The 19,177-nt window shown below is 52.8% G+C and overlaps 1 protein-coding gene across 3 annotated transcripts in view; it reads right to left on the reverse strand.

The window, feature by feature from the left end:
• Positions 1-671: 671 nt before the first annotated feature.
• TRIO (trio Rho guanine nucleotide exchange factor) overlaps positions 672-19,177 on the reverse strand; it is a 330,020-nt gene continuing 311,514 nt past the window's right edge. For all 3 annotated transcript variants that reach the window (XM_072958843.1, XM_072958845.1, XM_072958844.1), the window contains exons 48-57: positions 16,641-17,464; positions 12,457-12,704; positions 10,839-10,977; positions 10,058-10,085; positions 9,691-9,853; positions 9,310-9,431; positions 7,941-8,019; positions 5,979-6,179; positions 3,641-3,779; positions 672-3,045 (exon numbers count right to left, since the gene is read on the reverse strand). In XM_072958843.1, coding sequence (XP_072814944.1) covers positions 2,491-3,045; positions 3,641-3,779; positions 5,979-6,179; positions 7,941-8,019; positions 9,310-9,431; positions 9,691-9,853; positions 10,058-10,085; positions 10,839-10,977; positions 12,457-12,704; positions 16,641-17,464 — 2,498 coding nt within the window. In that variant the 3' untranslated portion in view covers positions 672-2,490. The remainder of the gene's footprint in view (positions 3,046-3,640; positions 3,780-5,978; positions 6,180-7,940; positions 8,020-9,309; positions 9,432-9,690; positions 9,854-10,057; positions 10,086-10,838; positions 10,978-12,456; positions 12,705-16,640; positions 17,465-19,177) is intronic.

Consider the following 19,177-nt stretch of genomic DNA (forward strand, 5'->3'; position numbering starts at 1 on the left):
CAGGGTCTTGGCCCAAATGTCGTCCTCTCACACTGAACTTCGGGATTTCAGCAAACAGATGAAAAGTAAAACCTTTATGGTGTGCTGAGCAAAGTCACCATCCCAGGGGTAGTGAATTCAAAAAAAGAAAGCAAAAAGGAATCAAAACAAGAGAGATGCCAGGGGTCACCAGGGGAGAGGACCTGCTGTCAGAAGCAGGCAGAAGCCACCACGGTTGGCGGGGAGGGGTCTTCCCAGGTGTGGGTCCTTGGATTTGTTCCCAACGCAGGTGATTGAACCTAAGCGCTTTACTTTCTTCAGTCCATCTGGACCACGTTATTCATGCTTCTCTGTGGCCAGGATGCTACAGCTTTCCCCTTGGCTCTGAATCTATGCTTATCAAGAACAGGGGGTCCCTTAGTCACTCTAGCCAGGACAGGTGCAGCCCCACTGTGCAGTCAGCTGACATTCTGGTTTATACACCATGTCTTCTGAGTCGGGGCTGTGACCCAGTCTGCAGGACCTTGCCTGGCTCCTGTTTCGGACCACACACAGTGAATTCCCCATCCAGAATATTCTCTTCCCACCCCCCGCCCCAACCCACCAGAGGCCTCTGTCCGTCAGTCTCTTCCCACAGCGATCTCTTTTCCATTCAATAGTGACCCATTTAAATAAAAGGCCTAAGACGAAAATCAGGCAAATATGTTTAATTTTTTAAAATAACTGATGGTAAAATAAAATATTTACATCACATCATACTGTGTAAACACGGAAGGTCTCTGTACAAAGAAATATACATGCAAAATAACGTAAAAATGGAACTGAAATAATAAATGAAACAACACACAAATAAAAGTTGTGAGGTTACGAATACACATCCAGTTCTGAATCCAATTTCTTTTAAAAAGTTTCTGTACAATTTTACAAGAAACAAACAAAAACCCAACGAAAGAATAAATAAAATACATCGGAAGCTGCAAAGCTTAACTAAGCCAGTTGATGGCTGAAGACCCAGGTGTCTGGCTGGCTTGGGAAAGCGGGCTGGTTTTTTTTTTTTTTTTTTTTGTTAAAGTGGATTTCACACAACAAAGATAAAAAGACATCCAGAAAAATTCAAGCGTGCCCAGAAACCCAGCGTCTTTTGTGGAAGGCCTCCCACACCAGCGTGAGCTCTGCCACAGACGGCAACGCCGGCCTCAAGGCGGCTAGTGCTTAATTGGCATTTATTTCTTACCAAAAGCTCAAAATCCAGCCAATTTTTTTTTTTTTGTACAGAAAGTTGAATGTCAAAAAGTCTAAAAAGTAGGAAATGTCCAGACTGATTTTGGGAAAAAAAATAATACTTTGGCATTCTGAATAATAGCATAATAAAATTTAAAACATTACCCTATTATCCAGTTTTATATTCAGAGTATGAAATCACTTTTTACAGTCCTCAAAACTGACAAATTCCACGAAGAGTTAAGTCTCCTTGAACCGATGGCACAGGGCTACGACCCCCCACCCCACCCCACCCCCGACACACGCACAAAACCATAAAGCTCACCGTACGAAGTATGTGCTTTTTCTATATATTTATTACAGGTACAACAGAGGTCTTCATAAATAGTTGCATAAAATGTTAAAGCCACAACATTGCACATGATATGAAATAAAACCAAAAAAACCCCAATGAGTGCATTTACAGTATTTTCATCTGACTGTATACTGCTCAACAATCTGACTGACGGCTTGGGGGTGGGCCGTGGGGGCAGGGGGCAGTGGAGCAGGACCCACCCTGATATCCTCGGTGGTGGATGGGCAGACCCCACTGACCCCCAGAGGAAGCCCCAGCCGGTGGGCAGGGAGCGGGAGGGAAGGCAGGTGGGGAGGGGACAGACCGAAGGCAGGACCAGTCTTATATACAAGTAAGGCCTACATTTCATCAGAGCAAAACGATTCATTCTATTTTTATGCAAAAGTTTGAGGTTGAATGCACATTTCAGAAGCCTAGTCTGGCGTCCCGGCGAGAGGCACACAGACCAGGCAGCTGGAAAAGCTCAGAGCCAGGTGGACCCTGAGCTCCAGACGAGGCCGCGGGGATGGCCGCCGCTGGGGGTGGGGGGTGTCCTTCCCCAGAGGGGTCCAGTATCTCTGTTTTGTTTGTTAACACCAGTGGTTGAACATAGGCATTTCGCTTCCTTGAATAAATCTTGGAAAATGTTAAATTTGCAAAACTCGATTCCTGTTCATTTAAAAAAGTTTCTTTTTTATCTTTTTTTTTTTTTTTTTTTTTTGCAGAAACCTGAATAAAAGACTGTGACACAGCAATGCTGTCTCCAATCTCGCAGAATGTGCGAGAAGGGCCTCCACCCCAGCACAGCTTGCAGCCCGAGTCCCGAGCACAGCTCACAGTTTCACACGATGCACGGACGGCAGCTGATCAGGTCTGTTGGTTTGTGGTTCTCGTTGCAATTCAAATTAACAGCTGATTGGCAGGTGAAAGAGAATGAGAAAGAACTTCAGGATAGGTCAAACTCTAGGCAAGAGCCTGCTCTGTAAGAAGTTTTTAATGCTTCGGATAGGTCGAACATCGTTCTGGTGTTTGCGCCGCTCAATGAAGGAGGTCAGTCTGGACGTGTCCAGGACGCTTGCGCCTTTGCTGTGGCCGTGGCCATGGCCCGCCTGCAGCCACTGCTCCTGGAGGGCCAGCGCAGCCGAGGGACGCTTGGCGGGGTCCTCGTGGAGGAGGAAGCACACGAAGTCCTTGGCCCTCTGGCTCACTCCTTGGAAGTAGTCATCTGGGAAACTAAAGTCAAGCCGGCAAATGTTCAGGCAGGTCTCTTCCACGCTGTCGTCCAGGAAGGGGGACACGCCACTCAGAAGCACGTAGGCCAGCACTCCAACGCTCCACGTGTCCGAGGTCAGGGAGACCGGGTTCCCGAGGATGATTTCGGGGGCGGCAAACTCGGGGTTCCCCAGTAACTGGTGGATGTGGTAGGTCGTGTTGAGTTGGACAGCATCTCCAAAGTCAGCCAGCTTGATGGTTGGCTTGGCTAGACTCTGATCCACCAGGATGTTTTCGGGCTAGGAGACAGGATAAGACAACTGTCATTTCCGTCAGCCCCAATCTTAGGCTGAAGCGGGATGCTCCCCAGGAATGTATGAGGTCGACGGGGGCCAGCCATTTACGTGCAAAACAGGATGAAGCCCACGGGAGGAGGACAAAGCGCCAACACCGAGGAGAGGCTGCCTGACTCAGCCGGGCCGGCCCCTCCCTGGAGCACGCGGCTGCTGTGTTAACCGAGCAGGTGGATGAAGCCAGTGCTCTCTCCCTACCAGCACCAGCAGCAGCAACGTGCCCCTTCCTGTCTCAGTCACGCTGCTCCAGCCGCACACCAACCCAGCAAGATTCACAGGAACTTTCTGAAGTTGCAAGAAATGTCTGAGGACCTCAAATGTTTATCTGGTACTTTATTGCTTATTTATATGTCACTGAGAGCAAACTCTTAAAAACAGAGATCAGAAATCAGTGCCCCCATGGCCCACCCCTCGTGTCTGTCCCCAGTCCCTGGGGGCTCCTGGCCTGGATTCAGAAGACAGACTGAGAGTGGGCCTCAGGTACCGCGTGGCCTCACTGGGTTCAGACGTGTGGCCCTCCCGTCCCTGCGACTCCACTAACCTTTAGGTCCAGGTGTGCTATCCTGCAGTTGTGAAGGTATCGGACGGCTTCCAGAACCTCGCCCAGATACGCCCTGATCTTCCCTTCTGTGAGGTTCCCCCACCGCACCACACAGTCCAGGAGCCGTCCCTGGTCAGCCCTGCAGAGGGAGGAACGTACAAGATCTGCTTAGATTTTGGTCAGTCACTCAGAGCCCTGCCTGCGACACACACATCACAGCTGGGCCCCACTGTCAATGTTCCGTTGGCACTTTAGGCTCACACCTCCACCTGAAGGCACGACAGGGCCAGGAGGGCGATTTCTTTTTAACCTCATCGTGGAGGCAAGTGAGGAACAAGGCATCTGAACCCTTGGAGGGAACTGGGAGGCAGAGACTCAAACCCTGCCCTGTGGACGTGCAAACCACTTGGGCATGCTGCTTGGCAGTGCCTTGCACACAGCAGGTGGTCGGCAGGTACCTGCTGCAGGAGGGAATAACGCGAGCCCATCTCCCCCAGCCTTAGTCTCATCATCTGGAAAATGGGCCATGTGGTCTGAAAGAGGGAATGTAAATAAAGAGGCAGGCGATCCAAGTCCAAGACATTGGACTCAAAGTCTTCCTACTGTGACATTACTTTCGACATTTAAAAAATACTTACATAATAGTGCTGTGAGCCAGGGACTAAATGCTTTCTATCCACTCACTTAATCCTCATGACAAGTCTGGGAGAAGAGAGTTGTCCCCATTTTACAGATGAGGAAACTGAGGCACAGAGAGGGTATATAACTTCCCCAAGACACCTAGCTCGGAGGTGAAGACTGGAATTGCAATGGGGTGCTCTGGCCCTGGCCTCTCTGAACATTGGTCTAAGCTGTCCTCTTTGCAAAACAGAAATCTGTAGGAATATTGGCAACTTGTATGGTAATGGCGAGCTGTCAATGGGAATTAGGTTGTGAGTAATTTGTTGTGAAAAGAAATCCTATTTACAGTATGATAAGACCAAATCATCTAGTTTTCCAGTGCAAAGAAATAATAGCTAAATGCATTGAAAATTTAAAGCAGACCGAAGTCTTGTAGAAGTCTGCCCAGCACGCTAGGACTGTGTTAAAATTCCCAGAGTAAGATAAGCAGTAGCTGTCAGTCATCAAGCTTCCAGAGCCAGAAAGCCCCTTCCCAGGTCTCTGCCTGGACATCATCTCAGCCCCACAGCAACCTTCCAAAGTGGTTGGGATTCCACAGGAGCGAGGCTGAGAACGAGCCCAGGTCCCCTGACCTCACAACTGGTGGCGCTGGGCAGGACCCATCTGCCCCGCCGCCCTCTCACGGGTTCGCTAGGCCAGAGAGAGGCCGGAACAGGCCCACGAAGGCTGTGGGGTAGAGGCGCTTACAAATTCTTTAAGAATATGACAGACAGAAAGTCTGTCTTGAGGGAGGCCCTGCAATCGGGGAGCTGTGGTCACCATGAATGTGCCCCGAGCGGCCGGTCCTCCTGCTCGGCCTCCTCTCCCTACAACAACGTGTCAAGAACTACGAAACGGCGCTAGAGGTTTCACTTGAGCCAATGGAAATGACATTGTAAACCCAAGTAAATAAATGTATGCAATGACTACCCTGAAAGGGAGGAAAAGGAATTTAAACAAAGCTAAATGCCAAGATGGTCCAGAGACCGGGATGGTCTAAGGGCAGGGCCTCCCAACCTCAGCATGACTGATTCTCTGGGCCAGTGACTCTCTGTTGCGAGGCCAGCCTGTGCCCTGAGGAACGTCTAGCTGTGATAACCAAAAAGCCTGCAGATGTTTGCCAAGCGTCCCCTGGGGGGCAAAACTGCTCTGGGTCATACGCGTCATACTCTTTATCTTTAAACGACAGAGCGTTTACTGAGGTAGCACACAGGGCCCAGTGAGGACCTCGGGGACCAGCGGGGCTGCTCTGGTCAGAGCCACCCCAGGAGAGCGTTCTTTAGGTGAGGTGCACCTCATCTCCCCATTGTCACCACCCTTTGGGGGCCAGGAGCTCTGAGGGCCAGGATGGGCCCCAGGCAGGTCTCAGCCAGGGTGGCCCAGCCCCAGGGGACTCTGGGAACTAGGTGGAGTCTCCAGGGAGGCTGAGACCCCTAGGGAGCCTGGGTGGCGGGTGTCCTGTTGCTTGGCCTGTGCCTCTGTGTGGGCAGCTTGTACAGAGGCCTTGCTTCCTGGCACCATCACCGGGAAGCCCTACGGCCGTGGTCTCAGAGTGGGCACGTGTCTCAGAAGTCCTATGAATCCTAAGTCCCACTTTGTCTCCTTCGAGAGTAACCAACAGGGCCACCTGAGGCTGAGGCTGGGGCAGGGAGAGGAGGGGCAGCGGGCAGGCACGCACATTTCTAAAACCAGGACGTAGCTGGTGGGGGTCTCGAAGGTGTCGAGGAGGCTGACGAGCAGCGGGTGCTGCAGGCTCTGCAGGATCCCGAGCTCGCGGGTGACCTGGTCACGTTTCATCAACTTCTTGTTCACAAACTTCGTGGCCACTGATCGCTTGGTTCCCTTCTGATCGCATTTCTTGACGACAGAGAACCTGCCCCTGGAAAGCAGGTGGAGAAGACAGCTTTCAGAGGACTCTGCCTGTGCCACCGGGAAAAGACACTGTTACCCTGAATGGACCAGATGTGGGGTGGCCTCCTCTGGCGGGTGAGCCTACTCTCCCGGCCACGTGCAGAGCAGGCTCTGTGGCCCACGATGGCCTCGAGGGAGCCAGCCTGCGACTCCGCCTCTCCCCCTCCTGGAAGCAGACTCCCCCGTGTAAGGGCAGGCCACGTGACTCCCTCTGACCTCTGAACGTGGCAGGAGGGACGCCATGAGACTTACCGGGCAGCTTCCACTTTGCTCTCGTGGAAAACCTTCCTCACCACGTGAAGCAGCTTGGAATGGATGACTCTCTGGTCACCCCACACCCTCCCCAACTTTGGACAGGAGTATCTCTTGCCATCCCTGCTCTGTCCTGCCGTTGTAGGGTATGTGTGTAGGGCTGGTAACTCATCTCTAGTGTGTGATCTCAGGAGCTGCACCCAATGAACCACCCCCAGGAAGCCTCAGCTGTGCCTGGACCGGATCCAGGACCTCGGGTCTGAGCCCGCTGCCACCACAGGATGAGATCTGGGGGCTGGGGAACGTGAGGAAAGACATAAATCTGTGGCCAGGGCCAGACTGTGCTGGGCCGAGGATGGGCACTCCACTTTGCCCCCCTGCCTCAGACAGGCCAAGTCTCTTCCTCTTGCCTGGAGTTGGGGCTGGCTGGCCCGGTCTGCCCACGGAATACGGAGAAGGCGCGATTGTTCATTTCTGAAGCGGGGCCCTGAGAGGCCTCACAGCTTCTGCTCTCCTGCGATGCTCCAGCCATCACACGAGGAAGCCCGGGGTGAAAGTCTATGTGGAGAGAGGCCCAGGACCCAGGCGAGGCCAGACGTGTGGGTGCGGGTGGGAGTGCCTGCTGACCGAGTCCAGGAGGGACCAACAGAATTGAAAAGAATGCTGGCCGGGCCAGTCACGTGGCGCACGAAGTGATACATCCCTGTGGCTCTGACTGCAAGGTGAGCCTTGTGTGGCCAGACGGCTGGCAGACAGGTGGGGCTGATGCAGCAGGTGTGTGCACGGACCTCGGCAGCCAGGAGCCCAGGAACGGCCACCAGAACCTGCGAGGCTGCTGCTGGGGGGTTTCTTGGAAAGCTTTTCAAAAGGGACAAGCTTGGGTGTCATGCTTCTGACGCCCCTGCCACACAGGAAACGCTGCAGGGTGGATGAGGGCCACGCGGGGTGGACATGGAGCTGTGGCAGACCCTGGGTGACCGAGGGCACCGCAGAGCTGCCGCCCGCGCCCTGGCTGCTGTCTGGAGAGAGACAGCCCTACTCTGTTGAAGCCCCCTCTTAGGGTACATTCTAAATCGCCAGGTGCAGCCAAAACCTGCAGGACACATTCAGCCTCTCCCAGCTGGGTTTCAGAGGAGAACGACGTCCCATAAGAAGGGGTCTGAGCGCCCCTTCCCTGGGTTCTCCCAAGGCTGGGGCGCAGCTGGCGCCGCCCTAGATGCAGAGCGGGCGTCAGTTCACCCCATCAATGGTCGGGACAGGGCAGTAAGTGTCGATTCTCTCTTGGAACCTGGGCTGGAAACGTCTTCCTTATTCCTCAACGTTTAATATCGAAAGGTGTTTACAATTTACATTTCAGAGGTCAAACGCCTAACTTGCAACTGCCGGCAAAATACACCCTGTAACTTTCTCTGGGTATTCCACAGACCCGTGTCTCTCACTCTGTGACCTCAGGAGGGGCTCCGGGTTTCCGTCCTACCTGCCAAGCTCAGCCACTTCGCTGTAGAAGCAGTCGAAGTTGTCTTTCCAGGTCACCGTGATGCCATCACTCCCTGGACCTGTAAGAAGAGCGGCACCTCCCTGAGCCTGGCTCTTGGGCCCCTCTCGGGGGAGGGGACTAGAGCCCTGTGCTGACCAACGCGGCAGCCGCTCGGGGTCGCTGAGCATCTGAACTGTGGTTCACGGAACGAAGGGTAAAATCCATGCCATGTGCTGGGACTCAGTATGAGAAACAGATGGATTTGTGCGACAGAAATAAACACACCCTCGGACTTCTACAAGACAGCATATTCCTAGGAAGAGTCTTGTCTCCCTAAACTTCCTTGCTTTCACTACTGATTTATTTTTAAAAAATCAACTATATAATTTTTGTGACATCTTTTAAAATTAGAACATGGATGATTATCTGTGGTCAAATTCAAGTTTTCTTCCTTTCTTGTACCATGATCCAAACCTCAGAACCCTTTGACTTAACGAGGTTAAAATACACTGGAGTAGGATACATAAGATAGAAGTTCTAGGACAGTTGTGTTCACTGTCTACACACAGGGTGCCCCTGGACTCAGTTCACCTTTAGTTCTTTTCTTTCTTTTCCTTAGCTTTTAAAAATTATTTTACTTCATTTATTTAATTTAGTTCTTTAATTTTCACTCTTGGAAGCAGCTTCCTATACCCAGTGCAGCTGGCGGGCCCACCAGCATCCCTGATGGCACAGAGGGCCTTCTGCAAAATCAAAGCTGAAAATCAGCCCGGATTTGTGGTTCAGAGCATCTGCACACGTCAAGTGCAACCATAGGAAATTCTAAATGGCCTAAGATACGGCTCTGCCTCCAGAAGCTCAGCGTTCAGCTGAGGAGAGAGAACAGGCTTTGCTGGGCATGGGGGGAGCGAGGGCTTTCGTCCCACTGAGGTCACCTCGCGCTCATGGGAGGGATGGGAGGACTGCAGGGCTGTCAGGGTCTAGCACGGGCACAGAGCCTGCACGGGCCTTACCCACACTCCCTCCTTTCCTTCCTTTTGGTTCTCTTCTACATGAGACTGACTTAGAATAGTTCCTCTTAGAGCCAAAGTGGCAAGTAAATAATCAGACAAAGGAAAAGCTGCAGATGAGAACGCGTTTTGAGCATTAAGAGCACAGGATGCCCCTTGCTGCTCCTGGCAGCCGGCACCAGAGGCTCCTGGGCTCAGCGGCCGTGGGTAGAGGCCTTTGCCAAGCTCCTTGCCTGCCCAGGGGTCACCCGCCTGGGCACCCCAGAGGCTGGTCTGCCCCTTGCAGCCCACAAGTGATGTGTCACGTACTTTTGGTCACGTCAAGTGTGTGCGTGCGGCGGGGATGGGGGGCGTCTTACCTAGAACCCTCAGACTCGCCGAAGACGAGGCTGACCCCATGTCGTTCACAGCGATGCACGTGTAGATGCCGTCGTCCTCGGTGGTCACACCGACGATCTTCAGAGCGGCCTCTCCCAAGTCACTGCCGCACAGGAGGGCACACAGGTTCAGGGTGGCTCAGCTCTCCCCGCCGCCAGCCTCCCCCCCGCCTCAGGGACACAGGAAACCAGGAGCTCAGGTGCTGACGGGCAGTTTCAAGTAGGATTTCAATCCCAGCTGCCCACCCAGGTGTGACACATTCCCTCACGAGGGGGCATCCCAGGGCCAAAGGTGACCAAGGGAGTCGACTGTCAGTCCCAGTGAAATGAGGTCGCGTTCACTGTCCTGAAGGGCCCCCTCACCTGTAGGAGATGCTGTAGTGGTCATCGTTGTTCAGGGTGCTGTGTTCAGGGCCCTTCCAGGTGATCGAGGCCTTGGGGCGGCCACAGACCCGACATCTAAGAACAACGGTCTCCCCTGTCTCACACGTGACCTCACTCAAGGGAATGACGAATTCTGGGGGAACTGCACCAGAAAGGAGTCCATCACGCCGGTCACCCAGCTCCCCTCCCATGCCCACCAGTGCTTCCCCAACAGATGTGTGTGGCCTAAGATGCCGTCCAAGCCCAGAGCTCCACAGAAAACCCGTGTCCACAGGCTACACCCGAGTGTCCCGAAACCCCACAGACCTGCCCCCTAAAGGACTAGCAGCAAAAGAGCAGAACTCACCGTCATATATGTAGTTGGGATTGAGAAGCTGAAATGGAAGGAGCACACAGCTATTAACCAGAGTCATAAGCTATCTTGAGATACATTAGTTTTACTCCAGGGCTGCAACTATGGTGGAAAGACGAGAGGAAAGACAGCTTGGCCTGCCTGGTATCTCACTGCCTTTGAATGCACCCGAAAGCTTCGTGTCACACAAATGGAGGAGTTTTTTCTTTCCTACCCATAAACACGAAAATGCTGCTTAAACTCGGAGATGTCCTTTATTCTCATCCTACGAGCCGAGCTGAGTCCTGCGGATCCCTGGATCCCCTCCTTCTGGCAGAATGGCCAGTGTCCTGACCCAAGGTCCTTGGATTCCCTTTAGGAAATATTTTTTCTCCAAATAGGACCCGAACAGGTTTAAGGCACTCTGGTTACAGGAGTAAAGCTGGCTGAAGCTCCTGCCGAGGGAACTTGCTGCAGCCGGTGACCCTGTGTCTCAGCACCTCGTCACCTTCCCTGTGGTCTGAGTCCCATGCTCTGCCTGCCTCTGGGGATCTAGTCTCTGCTTCCTCTGGGGACCTAGCGGCGGTCCTTGTCAGCCACGCATGCGCCCAGTGAGGTGTACACTTGTATACCTGGTTCCTCGGAATACCTGTGCATACCTGGGCCACACTATCCCCCTAGAAAGGCCCTCGGGTCTACTCGCAGGGCAGAGGGAGACGGGGCGCTGCCAGGACCCGGTCCAGGCGCCTCCTGCTCCCCGAGGAACGACATAGGTTCCTGGAGGCGCTGTGCTCACCTTCACAGATACCTTGTTGCTGAGCCCTTCCCGGGACTTCCGATAACCGTTCTCCAACTTGCCTTCCCGTTTGCCGTCTTTATCTTTTTTCTCAGATTTTTTCCTTAAACGGAGTGCTGTGTGCCAAGATGTTGACTTCCTAGGGGCAGGATAACACATTGTTAGTATTATGCCTCCCCAGTGTTTAGCAAATGATTTCCTGAAAGCATTAGAGAAGAGCTGACTGTCCAACTTAGGCGGCTATCAGGGGACTGAGATTCCTTTAGTAACAGTCATCTCTGCTAAGGAAAACTTTCCTGCGGTTCTCGATAACCAGAGATATAAAACCAACAGTTTCTTAAATTAAGTTTTAAGGATTAAAATACAAAGGTACCTGGGATGGTTAGTTTTATGTATCAACTTGACAGCGCTCAGATATTTGGTCACACATCATTTTGGGTGTTCCTGGATGAAACTGACATTTTAACTGGTAGAGTAAAGCAGACTGCCCTCCAAAGTGTGGTGGGCTTCATCCAATCAGTTGAAGGCCTGACTAGAACACAAAAAGACTGGCCTCCCTGAGCAAGAGGGAATTCTCTGGCAGAATGCCTTTAGGCTTCATCTGTACCACTGGCTCTTCCAGGCCCCCAGCCTGCTGGCCCACAGTGCAGATCTGGACTCGCCAGTCTCCACAATTGTATGAGCTAATACCTTATAATATACATACACCCCTACACTCTATTGGTTCTGTTTCTCTGCAGAACCCTAATACAGGACCTAAGAATATTTTTGAGAAAGCGAAACAAAAAACGGGACTCTTGAACAATGTACCAGAATAAAATATTTCCATATATCAAGGAGAAACAGGACAAGGGACTGTAGGACCGTAGGCTCTTTGCAGCCTGAATTCAAGCCTGGACTCAAGCCCGGGTGTGAACGCCGAGCCCAGAGGTACAGGGTGGTGCTGGGATGCTGGCCAGTCTGGGCTGCAAACCCAGGTAGGGGAACTGCCATGCCTGGAGAGGAATGTGGCCACTATTAATGCCTTTGAGTCTGATTTTTTGGGCTGAAGCCTTTGAAGACTTAAAAATCATAGGTTTGCAATGCTTCCACTCCCAGAAGCCACCTGGCTGTCCTCTCCCATAGCCAGAGAGACTCAGGGAAGGGCAGAGTCTGAAACTAGCAGCTGAATTCAGCTTCCTTTAAAATAATGCTTAATGCAGCAAAATTGGTTTCAAGTTTCTTAACTGAAATAATCTTCCAGTATATATAGGGCGTAATGGTAATGGCATAACAGACCTTTAGCTGCAGCTTACAGAATGATGCTCTTCACCCACGCACCCTCAGCATACCCAGTAACGAGTTAGGGGGTCTTAAAAAGCTTCCCCTCTCAGGACCTCTGGGAATTAAAATATCGCTGTGTTCTACCTAGCGGTTTAAAAAAGCCACGTGTGTGCAAACACAGGTTATTAAAAGAACTCATCAAACGAGTCTGAGAGGGAAGGCCAGCCCATCTTCACTTCGGGGTTCCACATAGTACTTAGGAATGAACTCAATCAACTGACCACAGCGCAGCTTTCTCTCCATGGGCGCCCCCTCCCAGGCTCCCCCAACCCCAGCTGCCCTGCCGGGCACTCACTTGAGAGCCCCGTCGGGGTTCTCCATGATGACTGCACTGGTGTGCCCCAGGACGAAGCCCGGAATCCAGCCCTCGGCTGCGGGGCACTGGTCAGTGGCGGCTCGGAACACCAGAAACATGTTCTGTTGATTGCTGGCCAGAATTTGAACGACCTCTCCTTGGTAGACGTTTATCTCATCCTCCTTCACTGCCGTGTAATCGTGTGTCACCAACATGGTGGAGATGTTGCTACTGCTGCTACTTTCACTCTGTAGAGGGAAAGAGGAACAAAAAGGCAGAGGGGAACTGAAGTGAAATCTGGTGGCAGGACGGTGCGCGTCGGCGTGGGCCGCTGCATGACGGCCCAGAGCAGGGCTCACCGGGTGGGCACGGAGGGACTCTGCACCCTCCCTCTGTGCTGCTCTTTGGCTATTTAACTGGGTGCCTTTTTTCAGTAACTGATCACCAGGGTTTCTCTAGAAAGCAACTTAGGAACAATCTTAAAACAAACAAACAAACAAACTACGGCGATGGTGACATTTTCCTTTGGAAGTTTATTTTAGCCCCGACTTCCTTGCACCGTCAAAGGAACAGCTCCTCCTCACATTGATGCCGTGCTGGGTTCTACCTATGTCATGGTAACATCACTGGGACTCTCATGCTCATTTTTTAAAGTTTTATTAAATAAAAAAAGCCACAACGAGTAGCTCTTCAGCTCGCTGACAGATCAGATCATGGAAAAGGTCCCAAATCTGCCAGATAAAATGTTCACCGAGAACATGTATTCCAGGATCACGCCGAGCTGCTGGCATCCCTCATCGTTTCCACGTTTGTCCTTTTAAAAGAAGAACGGGGGACATCTGTAAAGTAAATCAGTTCCTGTTCTGCTCTCATGGAGAGCTACTCTGCCTCCTTCACACGGCCCTTGGTGGGCAGCCCTCTTACAAGCTTGTGTGATTCCAGTGTCCCGAAGATGCTGCAGCCATGGGGACAACCCCTGGCAAGGGGAAGCCTACCTTCTCCTTATCTTGGAGTGCTAGTGGTACCCGATCTCTTCGGGTCACTACTGTGTCTTTAGCATCCATCACAGTGACTGACACGTAGCAGGCACTCAATACATGTTCAGTAACTCAGTCAGCGAGGCAAGATTGCAAAATTAAAACAAAGATCACTTCTTGAGGCCACCTACCCAGGCCCACAAGCTGTGTGGTGGTAGCTGCTGAGTGGAAAAAAACACAAATAACAGTATTTGTCCCAAGCTGTCATTTACCAAGTGACCCCTTGGTCCAGGGAAGGAGGAGGAAGCTGAGACCTCTGTCGTGCCCCATCCCCTCTGTCGGCAGGTGGCACGTCAAGTGCCCTGCTCCCCTTAGCATCTTCTCAGAGGCTCCCACCAAAGATGTCGTCTGGACGTTCACAGATTCCCAGGACTCTGAAGACGCTGGTCTCAGCTGGGCTCTTGGATGCTTGGGGCAGGTCCTGGTTGTGCAGATGTGACTGTCAGAAATCTTGCCACATGCATGTCAGCTCTGGGTTACTGAGCTGGTATCAGGACACACGGAAGCAGACGGCTGTCCACTGTCAGCGAGCCAGCGTGCTGGGGATTCCAAGGGCTGGGCCATGCTCTGGCCCGCAGTGGATACGTAAGTTAGACACAGTGGGGTGCCAGGTTCTCGTTCCCGTCTCAGCTGAGGAGTCTGGCCGTGTCCCCGGACTGTCCACGTCAGGCTTGGCCTGGGTACACTCCTTTATGCAGTCCTATCCTTTTAGCATGCACCTTAGTATCCTGACACCCGATGGTTTTGAGACTACAAAGCCACATTTGCTAGAAAATGTAAACAAAACCAACTTATGTGGTACAGATGTCTTTGGTAATACAGTGTACCAGATTTTGTCTCATAATTCATATTTTGCCACAATAATACAGCTGTTTAGAGTTTCTGAAAACTCACCATGTACCAATCTAAGTATCAGGCATTTAAAAATCTATCTCATTTAATGCCGGCCAGCCTCTGAGAGAAAGGCAAGGCTGTATTTTCATTGCTGTCTAGACTGGGGAAGGGGTGTGGGGAAGTTGTGGATGTCCACATTTGGGGGCTGGCACAGTCAGTGGGTTGATCCACATCCACTCTCTTGCTCTTGGCGGAACTTTCCAGAAGGTGCCCATTAAAGGAGGAAGGAAGACCGAGGCCGTGGCGTAGGTACAGCTGCTTGACAGTGACCGCAGACAGCTTCACAGAAGCCGACAAGAAGGAAGGAGGCTGCGGCTGACCCGGCAGGGGGATTAGGTGGCCTGAATGGGTGGGAGTGGGCAGAGTGGTGGTTCTTTTAACAAAAATACTCAAGAGTTCTAGAGGACATTTTCAAATGTCTGTTCTAGGCCTCCAGTGGTCTTCCCAGGCCTCCAGGGTGATTCTGTAAGGCACTTGGACTCCCCCAGAACACTGGCAAATTCCCTTTATAGGTTACCTACCACATTAAGAAACAATGAGAGGCAGAAATCAGAGGCAACTTTGGCAACCTAACACTGGCCAGAACGTGTGTGCCCCACCTGACGGGGCTTATCTCAGAGTGAGCATCCTGGGGGGGCTGGTGCACACTCAGGGACACGCAAGGGCCAGCATGGGCTCCTGCACCAGGGCGTGCGAGGTGTTCCTTCTGAAACACAGGCTCTGAGAACCCCTCGTGTGCTCAAAGGGGAAGCGTCCAGGTTAGGATGGGCTCAAGGGCTGTTGCCTGGCTGATTTCAGACTGGTCTCAGCTGTGAGGCCATGCCTGCATCCTGAGAGTTCAACTAGGCACTAGCAGGTGCGAGCATCACCCAGCCTCTGCATCTTTCTCCTGGCTGAAACTCTTCTGATGCTCACCTGCATACCCAGCATTTTGAAACTAACAGGAGGTGGGGGCCCAGGCTCTCTGCAGGACCCGAGGACACTGGAGTCAGCCACTGCAGAGAATGCCTGCCCCTACCACTTACTTTTGAGCAGAAAATTGAAGGGCAAATAAATGTACCAAGACGCGTTTCTTAATTTCTCCCTCAGTTAAATACAAAGATTGAGGTTAACAAAATACATAACAAAACATAGAAGGAGAGAATAAGGCCAAGTCAACCCCAACACGGCATTAATGGAAGTCCAGAGGAAAGAGAGACATGCACAAGCCATCTTTCTTTCTTTCTTTTTTCTTTCGTATAAAGAGAAACACAGACCCTTTCAGGGAAATGAATTTAAAAATTTATAAGGCGATCAAATATACACTCATTAGAACAGCTCTATTTCCTCATGCATGCCTCTGGGAAGGTGTTATGGGTCAGATCACCTGCCGTGTAGCAAACAGTCGGGTAGGATAGTGAGGAAGCCACAGGATGGGGGGAAACCCCACCACAGCAACCCTTCTGCTGAGAACACGTATAGTGATGGGCGATGCCCTGCAGCGACCGGCGCCCGCACTGCGCCCCCTGCTGGACAGAACGTGGACGCTCCGAATCCAGCCTCCCTGCGCCTCCGCTCCCAGCCGCCGGTGGAGCCCACCATCCAGAGGCCCCAGAGCAGACTCTCTTCCACAGTGAAACTTTGGGGGGGTAGGGGGGCGGACAAATATTTCCACTGGAGAGAGTCCTTCCACCCATTTTGTCAGTTTAAGTTTGCTTTGAATTGCTGTTGGAAGTTTTCTTGAGGGTTTTTTTTTCAGCAGATGAGTCAAAAACGCTGCAAAGGTAATTTAAGGCGTAAAAGAGCACAACCAAGCGATGAGCAAAAAGCTTAGAGTGTACAGCTTTCAGTTGACGTAGGAGGTAGACAGAGGGGACACTGACCCCTCTAAAAAAGGTGTGTGAGGAAGGCAGGAGCTAGAGAGGAAGTTTCAAGATACTCGGTTGGTCGGAAAACGTGAAAGGCTTAAAGATGTCGCATTCAGAAGGTTAATGATCTGCGTTCCCGTATTAAGGAGACACAAACCAAGCAAGGAGCGAGTTAGTAGAGACGAGAGCGCGCCGTCCGCCAGGAGCAGGAGGGGTTAGAAGGCGTCCCGCGGGTCTGCGTGGTCAGTGCGCAGGGAGGCCCGGAGCAGCTGATTACCGCAGCGCAGCAGCGGAGAGCCCGCAGTTAGTACGAGGACAGCGGCGGCGACGCGGGAGGTTTAGAAGAGGAGGAGCCGCGGGACAGAGGCAGCGGGGCGGGCGGGCGGAGGCGGCCAGGCGCTCTTACCCCATTGCTCTGGGTGGACTGCACGGACTGCTCGCTGGCCGAGGAGCACGTGCTCATGCGGTCCGTGTCCTTGCTGGGGGCCGCGTGGCGGTGCGCCTGCCGCTGGAGGGAGTCACTGTCCCCCGGGAAGGTGAAGGAGCCGGGCCGGCTGGCGGGGGAGGCGGGGATGGAGCTCCAGAAGGAGCCCCCCTTCTGCAGGGGGCTGCTAGGGGGCAAGGGCTCCTTGCCGATCGGAGAGGGGAAGGCGGCGGACAGAGGAGAGTTCAGAGGCGAGATGGCCCCGGGCCGGGGCTTGCCCAAGGGCAGGGGGCCCAGGCCGCTCCGCGCGCGGCCGTCCTCCGGGGGCGCCCGCGCCTCCTTAGCGGCTCCGTCCTGATGGGCACCCGTGGCATTCCCGGTGGCCTTCCTGGGGCTGTCCATCACCTTCATCTTGGGGATCGGCTCCGCTTCTCGCTCGGGACCTTCGGGCTCGCTGCTGGGGGGGCGCCTGGCGGGCTGGCTGGCGCCAGGCTCCAGGGCGAGGCTGCTGCTGGGAGGAGGCAGTGACGGGCCGGGAGCGGACATACCTGACATCTTGTCTGCCTCTGCTTGGCTGGAGGCTGCAGAGGAGACCAGCACGGGGGAGTGGTGTCTGACAGGCTGGGGGATCCGGGAGGGTCTGCTTCGGCTGGAGCTGGGGGGGCCGCCGCCGCTGCCGGGGCCGCCGCCGTGGTTGCTGCCGCCGCTGCCGCTGGGGGCCCCGCCGCCGCCCCCACCCCCGCCGCTGCCCCCGCCGCCGCCGCCCCCGCTGTGGTTCCTCTGATACTCGATTGGTGATGTCAAGGCTAGAAGACACGTGAGATACAGAAGAGAGTCAGTCAGGGGTCCAAGAAAAGGACTGCCACAGGGGCCAAAGGAAAAGAGGCACGATTAATTGAAAGGGAGTGCTGGTCTTCGTGCCCCACAGTCAAGTCACAGGGTATCCACCTAACTTCCAATCACTATGCTCTAGACACACCCAGCCGTTCTCCAGGCGGCAGGCTGACACCATCCAAACATCAGGGGCCGAAAAAGAAAAGGTCTTATATTCTACCCTCCTGTTCATGAAGGAGTTTAAATTAGCTCCATCAAGGGCAGTCTGCCTGCCCAGTGAGGGGTGGCCAGGGGGCCTAGGGAGCAGAAGTACCAGGTGAAGGAGGAGAGGTTGGAGGAGCAGCAAGCACAGCCCTAGCACCGCTGCCAAGTGAAAAGGAGCTGAACCAGCCGGGAGCGTCCCATGCAAATCGCCAGTGTCAGCCGGGTCCCAAGCTGCTAGGGGAGTCAGCTGGGCCTCCCCGGGTACCAGCTGGCTCCTTGAGTGAAAAAGTTTAGTCCAGCTGCTGCAATGGTCTTCTTAAACCAGAGAGCAGTTAAGCAATCCTGTGGTTACCAGACAGGGAGGCAGAGACCACCTCGGCTTTGCAGACTGGGCAGGAGAGACATGGAAGGGAAGGAGAGCACAGACCACTGTGGGTCGGGAGGCTGTCCCACCTCCGGGCTTTAGTGATTCAGTTACATAATCATCTGCGGGGGGGGGGGGGGGGGGGGAAATGCAAAGTAAGATCTGGGGAAACACCAACACAAATTCTGAAAGACCGAAAACCTCTGAGACGTACAACAAACCAGAGGCATCAGGCATGTGTGGAAGAGCACTCTGGAGCCAATGACACCTGACAGACTAAGGCAAGAGCATGTTCCTGGTCTCCTTTGCCCTCGGGAGCAGGAATTACTACCGTCCTCTAGACTGAACGAGTACCTGGGAAACCTGAAGAGCATGGCTCGGTCATGCCTGCAACTCGGGAGGCAGCTCACTTTACTTTAAAGAAGACAGCAGAGGTTCAGAGACGTCCCAGTAGTTACATGCTGGGGCCTGGCATTCAGTGCAGCACTTCAGAACAACGCATTTAAAGAGACCTGCATTCACTCAGTCATGGGAACAGAACTTTTTTCTACATAAACGGGAACATCCCCCCAACCCACCAGCCCCAGACATCCAATTCTAACTGGACATGTAAGCAATGACCAATCTACAGTTTAGACAGGAACCTGGAGTTAACACCCAAGCAACTGATTACCACTAGGCCAAAAATGCCATGTAACCTTGATTTTTAAAGAATTCTTTTATTTATTTTCTTAAGTTTCTTTCTTTCTTTATTTTTAGTGGAGGTACTGGGGATTGAACCTGGGACCTTGTGCATGCAAAGCACATGTTCCATCAGCTTCCCCCATTGATTTTCCACACTGATTTTAGTGCCTGTGTTTCTGGTTCTTAAGTGTCATTCAAGGTGTGGAGGTGACTTTATGTGACAAAGAAATTATAAGGTCCACACAAAAACTACTAGAACTAATCGAAGAATCCAGCAAGGGAGCAGGTCACAAGATTAACGTTCAAAAGTCAGTGGCACTTCTTTACACTAATAGTGAATCAACAGAATAAGAAAGTCAAGAAACAATCCCCTTTAAAATAGCACCCAAAGTAATAAAATATCTAGGGATAAATCTAACCAAGGAGGTGAAAG

Source organism: Vicugna pacos, chromosome 3 (assembly GCF_048564905.1).
Source record: "Vicugna pacos chromosome 3, VicPac4, whole genome shotgun sequence".
Lineage (NCBI taxonomy): Eukaryota > Metazoa > Chordata > Mammalia > Artiodactyla > Camelidae > Vicugna > Vicugna pacos.